Below are 6,549 nucleotides of genomic sequence, written 5' to 3'. Positions count from 1 at the left end.
GGAGCCGTTTTGGAGGAGCCACAATTCCAAAACGGCTCCGGCTCCTCCGGAGGAGCCCCTCAGGAGGAGCCGTGCCAAACAAGCCCTAAGAGGCAGAGGTTGCTTAGCTCGCCACCGAGGACCACTCGGCCGCCATGCTTAGTTGGTTACGGTTACGCGTGATGCGGAGGGGGTGACGTCACTTGCTGCCACGGCGATGACGCATAGAGATGGCAACGGGCCCAATATCCGATACCCGACGGGTATTTGATCATTAGGGGAGGGGATGGGATCATATCTTTATCCGCGGGCATCTAAATGGGCAAGAATCCATCCCCGACGGGTATAGCGGGTACGAGAACGTTCCCTGTTTACCCATCCCCGTTACCCGTTGAGGAACCTGACTATTTGAGCTGTCATGCGAGTATTAGGCCTAAAGAAGCTCAACATAGGTATTTTGGCCCAAATCTGAACAATCATATATATAGTTTGTGTGTTCTAGGAACCCTAGTTCAATTTTTTCTCACCATCTCCGCCAGCAGCACAAGCACGCCTACCTCACGAGCGCTCGTGCCCCTCGCTTCCTCAGTTCGGTCTCTCTGCCACCTTTGCTCGTCCTCCTCAGAACCTCGCTCCTTCTCCTCGGCATCTCCTAGACTCCGACACTTATACCCGGGTGAAGAAGAAACGTCTCCGATTGCAAAGTTGCGACCCCAAGTGTCCTTGTTTATTGGGTATGCAGTACCCATCGGTTATCTGTTACCCGACTGATGCCCGACGGGTACAGGGATAGACAAAAATCTATACCCGAGACAGTTAATAGAGACGGAAACCGAATAAATTCTCCGTAGCGAGAAAAAGAACGTTCCAACGATCCCCGACATCCCGTTGCCATCCTTAATGACGCGAGGGAGATCACATATCAGTCTCTTCTCGGTCGTCGTCGGGCGCTTCTAGCTGACGCTGACGCCACGGGCCCTCCGTGTTCGACCGCTATAAAGAGCGCGTGACGACCGCCTCCCGGAGAGCCATCCTGGACACGGTTACGGTTCCTCCTGACTGCGCGCGCGCTCGCAAGACCGACGACTTCCATAGGCGCGCGGCGGCGGTGACCACGCATGGCGGAGCACCTCCTCTCGACGGCCGTGCACGACACCCTGCCGGGGAACTACATCCGGCCGGAGTCGCAGCGCCCTCGCCTCGCCGAGGTCGTCACCGGCGTGCGCATCCCTGCCGTCGACCTAGGGAGCCCCGACCGCGCCGCGGTTGTCGCCGCCATCGGCGACGCCTGCCGCTCGCACGGCTTCTTCCAGGTCCTCAACCATGGGATACATGCCGACTTGATTGCGTCGGTGATGGCCGTGGGGCGCGACTTCTTCCGGTTGCCGCCGGAGGAGAAGGCCAAGCTGTACTCCGACGACCCGGCCAGGAAGATACGGCTGTCCACGAGCTTCAACGTGCGCAAGGAGACGGTGCACAACTGGCGCGACTACCTCCGGCTGCACTGCCATCCCCTCCACGAGTTCGTGCCCGATTGGCCGTCCAACCCGCCCGATTTCAAGTATGTTAATTAATTATTCTGCTTCCTCAACTAACCACACTAGCTTTATTCAATTATTATTGTTAGTACTCCTACTTCCTAGTTTTTATTTTTTTGAGGTTACTCCTACTTCCTAGTTAATTAAAAACAGCAAGCGGATGTTTGCTAGTGCAAAATATCGGGGGAAATTAGTTCAGGTAGATAGGTACATTTCAAATAATGTGTAGTAGCTGGAATAAAGAAAACACTCAATTTCGGGAAAGAAAACCATCTGAAGCTGACGAGTGGGTAGCCATTTGTAGTGGCATAAGCTCACTACTTTTTTTTCATTAAAGGTAAAGAAACAGCACCTTTTTTGAAGAATGGAAAGGAAATAATATTTGAAACTTATATACCCATGTAGTCTGTCTCGGTATATAGTTTATATATATTTTATAGTAGGTTTTCAGCTCCTCCGGAGAGCTCCGCTGATTGTCTCATACTGAATCAACAGCCACTAGCACTTTGGACCATTGCTTCCAAGAATAAGAACATTTTTATAAGTTTTTTCATAAGATAGGAGAAAGAGAAAGTTGCATCATCTTTGGGCAACTTCACAGTGCACTGTTTTTGGGCAACATCACACCAGAAAGTAGTACACCACCGTTTACAAATAGTATTAGTACCCTCGGCTTTACCGCCATTCAGCGTTTAACGTTGTTCATCTGTAAATATTTCGCAGATAACCATAAACAAAAGATATAGTTAAAGTATTATTGATGTCATGTCTGGTGTGATACTCTTTCTGCTTAACTAGATAGTAGTATTTGAGCAAAAGTCGTCAATCATAGTTTAAACAGCTAAATTTAATAGTGACAATTACTTGTAAACGGTGGTAGTCAAAAAGAAAAGAACTTGTTTTAGCGGAGGCGGAACCAGTCCTAGACTGTTCAGAAATAAAGGGAAATCCTGTGCATACACGCAAATCAGGCATTGCGAATGTCTTTTCTTGGATGCAGACATCCACTTTGTGGCGTACAGCATCAGAACAAGAAACTTTTATGAGCCTGATTTGAGCTGACGCTTTCAAGTGCAAATAGATAACGAAATGATCATAAAATCTATCAGATAGATATCATCCGGTCCTTTCCTTTCACATTATAGCAAGGATAGGCATCACACAGAAGGATATATCAAAACAAAACAACGTGATTCATGCCACCGTCGATGCAAAATGTATCAGCAGTTCAGCATGCAGTGTTCAGTTGGGTAAGGCCGAGAATACCGCAAGCATCTAGTTAAGCCAAATTAAAAAAAAATGTCGAGGCTTGCGAGCTGCTCCCTCTGTTCGAAACTATAGTTGTTCTGGCTTATCTAGATACGTAACTGTTAATATATATCTAGGTGGCAAAAATTGTGTATTTAGACAAATCAGAACTATTTATAATTTAGAACAGAGAGATTATGTGTGTTCGACTCCTCTAATACTTGTTTCGAGATTGGTTCGGATTCTAAACAAGCCAAGCTCAAGCTTAAGCCAAATATCACGAACCTAGCAAGCTAGAGCTCAAGTAAGCCCGTGCATTATTACCAACCACAACTCTTTTCAGATAATTTTGCTAAAATTTAAACCATACATCATGCATCCAAATCTTAAAATCAAACAAATTACCCGATTTGGCAGCTCAAAGTGGTCTATAAGATAGTTTTGCTAGTATGGCATGCATGGAGATCCCACGTGAGAATCCTTCCTCTTTCTCTCTATGCGTCCTTGGACCAACACACAACCCCCCCCCCCCCCCCCCCCCCCCTCTCTCTCTCTCTCTCTCTCTATATATATATATATATATATATATATATATATATATATATATATATATATATATATATATATATATATATATATATATATCACTTAGAAAGGAGTTACTGTAATCTCGTAAATTAGCATGGTAATTATCGTAACTCAAAGTGGTCACAGAATAAATTATTCTATGGTCAGCTACAGAACAGTAGTTTTATATATATATACACACACACACCACTCACCCCCTCTCTCAGTAGCACATCCCCAATGCCCTCACCTTGTAGTGGTTTTCAATTTGAGGGTGTACAATTAATGGTTTTCGAGTTTAGGGGGTAGGGGGGTTCATACTTCATGACAAGTTGAAGGTGGCAAAATAGATTTCACTCTAAATCATTTAAACAACAGAGGCCGACCAAAATGTCAATTAGGACATCGTCATCTCTGATTTTGTGACAGCGTGACTAACAATATGACCTTATCTGGAACTATTATCTTCTCATTTATAAAGCGATCAATGTCATTCAAGACCATATAAAGCGATCAATCTCAGATTGGAGACTGAAATAGACTCTGACTAGCTAAATCTAGAATGATAAAAAAGATCATGGCTCACTAATTACTCTCGTTTGGGTCACTTTATGCTTGACTAGGTCGAATTACAAACGAACCTAGCTTGACCCTTCAGATCGAGCTTTGGTCAGCCTCTGGCAAGCTCAAGCTTCAGGCGACACGCTTGCTGGAGCTCTCGATCGGCTTGTTGACAGCCCTGCATCGCTGCACGCAGCGTCACTCAAGGTCGAGAGAAGGCCAGAGAGCTCCGGCACTTTCGTTTCAAGGATATACGGCAAGGGACATTGCCACGCCAAAGTTATTTGTCCACTCATTGCTGTGTTTCCATCGTGAGCTAGCACTAACTAGCAGGCAAGCAGGTAAACTAGTCTAACAGCGCTGCAGCCACATGTGGAGTGTAGACAGCTAGCGCCACGGGAGAATAATGACAAAGAGTGTCACAACTCACAAGGAAAGTAGCCACGTGTAGAAGCACTTTGAAAGTTACAAGTTGACTAGGAGTCCAGACATGTCGTAGTGTGTCTGTTCCGTAGCTCGATTCCTACACGCGTAATGTGTGCTGTTCATTCCTAGACGTGTAAACGGTATCAGTCGGTGAGAATGCAGTTATTTCTGAATCTGACACTGTCACGCACGTCTGATCATATCATCAGGGACACCATGAGCACGTACTGCAAGGAAGTCCGGGAGCTCGGGTTCAGGCTATACGCTGCGATCTCGGAGAGCCTGGGTCTAGAGGCGAGCTACATGAAGGAGACGCTGGGCGAGCAGGAGCAGCACATGGCAGTCAACTTCTACCCGCCGTGCCCGGAGCCCGAGCTCACCTACGGCCTCCCGGCTCACACCGATCCCAACGCGCTTACCATCCTGCTCATGGACCAGGACGTCGCCGGCCTGCAGGTGCTCCACGGCGGCAAGTGGGTCGCCGTCAACCCGCAGCCCGGCGCGCTCATCATCAACATCGGCGACCAGCTGCAGGTGACTCATGATGATTAATCGCTCTGCCGTCCCATGTCATCGTGGGCGACTGGTAGTAGGTTGACGGCCGTTCAGCGATACTGTGACAGTGAAGCAAATCAAAACATGCTCATCACTGACTGAAACACCGGTGGTTCTGAATTCTGATGATGCAGGCGCTGAGCAACGGGCAGTACCGGAGTGTGTGGCACCGCGCGGTGGTGAACTCGGACCGGGAGCGGATGTCGGTGGCGTCGTTCCTGTGCCCGTGCAACCACGTCGTGCTCGGCCCCGCGCAGAAGCTCGTCACGGAGGACACCCCGGCCGTGTACAGGAACTACACGTACGACGAGTACTACAAGAAGTTCTGGAGCAGGAACCTGGACCAGGAGCACTGCCTGGAGCTGTTCAGAACCTAGCAGCCTGCGGCGTCCGTGCAAATGCATACGCCCTGATCTGTTTCGCTGTGTTTCTCCATGACATTCGGCTTGTTCGTTTGGTTTATAAGCCGTACTTTTTTCGTTTGGTCTATAATTAAGGAAGTCAATGATTTGTTTCTATGGATACGCAAAGAGTTACGTGGAATGGTTCTTCATGAACTAATAATAAAAAATTAAGAGTATTTATTTTATAAAGTAAAATTCAGTACACAACGGAACTTATTGGTAGTAAACAATGGAACTTCTTGGTAGTAAACAATGGAACTTCTGATCCTTTGGAATGGTAGTAATCCTTTCGGAAGATGCTCAAATAGTATGATTTGATTTTGCGAACATGGTTAGTGAATCAAATCACTGAATAAAGTAGATTCATGTACACCGTGAACACATACACCACGAATAGAATTACATAGGACACAAGCAGAGCTGCGCATTGGCGCGACACTACAAATTGCTTGCCATCGCGATGGTGGCACCATCCAGCAGCTTCGTTGGCTCCTTGTCCTTGCATGGCATGACGCGGATCTTATTATCCCTCGCAGCGTTCCCGGCAAGCTAGACCTGTTGATGCATTGGGGAGAAACAGAGATAAGTTTGCTGAGTTTGCTTCTTCAGTTGCGGTATTTTTTTAGCATACAAGACAAAATTCTAGAAACCTATATGGTCTACAATAGTTGAAGTTTTACATTACTACTTGGTAAATTACAGGATACAAGTATAGGTATTATTCGAGCAATTAATCAAGAGAGAGGAATTATTCTGAGCATTTTAATCCAGGAGACGACTCAGATTCATTTACCTCAAATTTCTATAGTAGTTTATGTACAAAATTACTACTAGTTGGTAAGTTACATGATGCAAAGAGGTATTAGTTGAACTAATCAAGAGGGATAATCATGGGCATTTTCAAAATTACAGCGCAACTAATCCAGGAGATGACTGCATTCAGATTTAGGAACAATTGTAATAGTAGTTGTAGTGGTAATAGCATTAGGAGTAGCAGCAGCAACAGTAGTAGTAGCAGCAGAAGTTGTAGTAGGAGTAATTATTTGAATTTGGGCACTAACACTTGTTTGAATAAGTTACTACTAATTGTTTGAAACAGGGAGCCATTGCACTACTTTATTCTGCAATAGTGTTCATGAAAGTGAAGGGCGTGCCTGGTGCAATCGATAGAGTCTTACCGCCTGTGACCGGAAGGTCCCGGGTTCGAGTCGCGGTCTCCTCGTATTGCACAGGTGAGGGTAAGGCTTGCCACAGACACCCTTCCCCAGACC

General features: G+C 46.4%; 1 protein-coding gene across 1 annotated transcript; it reads left to right on the top strand.

The window, feature by feature from the left end:
* Nucleotides 1-1,033: 1,033 nt before the first annotated feature.
* LOC136539440 (flavanone 3-dioxygenase 2-like) lies at nt 1,034-5,350 on the top strand. Its single transcript, XM_066531400.1, has 3 exons — nt 1,034-1,540; nt 4,529-4,853; nt 5,009-5,350. The coding sequence occupies exons 1-3, from the start codon at nt 1,098-1,100 to the stop codon at nt 5,249-5,251; spliced, it is 1,011 nt and encodes a 336-aa protein (XP_066387497.1). The 5' UTR covers nt 1,034-1,097; the 3' UTR covers nt 5,252-5,350.
* The last annotated feature ends 1,199 nt before the right edge of the window (nt 5,351-6,549 follow it).

Source organism: Miscanthus floridulus, chromosome 2 (assembly GCF_019320115.1).
Source record: "Miscanthus floridulus cultivar M001 chromosome 2, ASM1932011v1, whole genome shotgun sequence".
Taxonomy (NCBI): Eukaryota; Viridiplantae; Streptophyta; class Magnoliopsida; order Poales; family Poaceae; genus Miscanthus; species Miscanthus floridulus.
This window is presented reverse-complemented; position numbering and strand designations above follow the sequence as displayed.

What these genes read in the sequence shown, in the direction of transcription:
- LOC136539440 (XM_066531400.1), top strand. Translation starts at nt 1,098, where the DNA reads ATGGCGGAGCACCTCCTCTCGACGGCCGTGCACGACACCCTGCCGGGG. An exon ending in TCCAACCCGCCCGATTTCAA is followed by an intron (nt 1,541 to 4,528) that starts GTATGTTAATTA and finishes TCATATCATCAG; the next exon opens with GGACACCATGAGCACGTACT. An exon ending in ACATCGGCGACCAGCTGCAG is followed by an intron (nt 4,854 to 5,008) that starts GTGACTCATGAT and finishes CTGATGATGCAG; the next exon opens with GCGCTGAGCAACGGGCAGTA.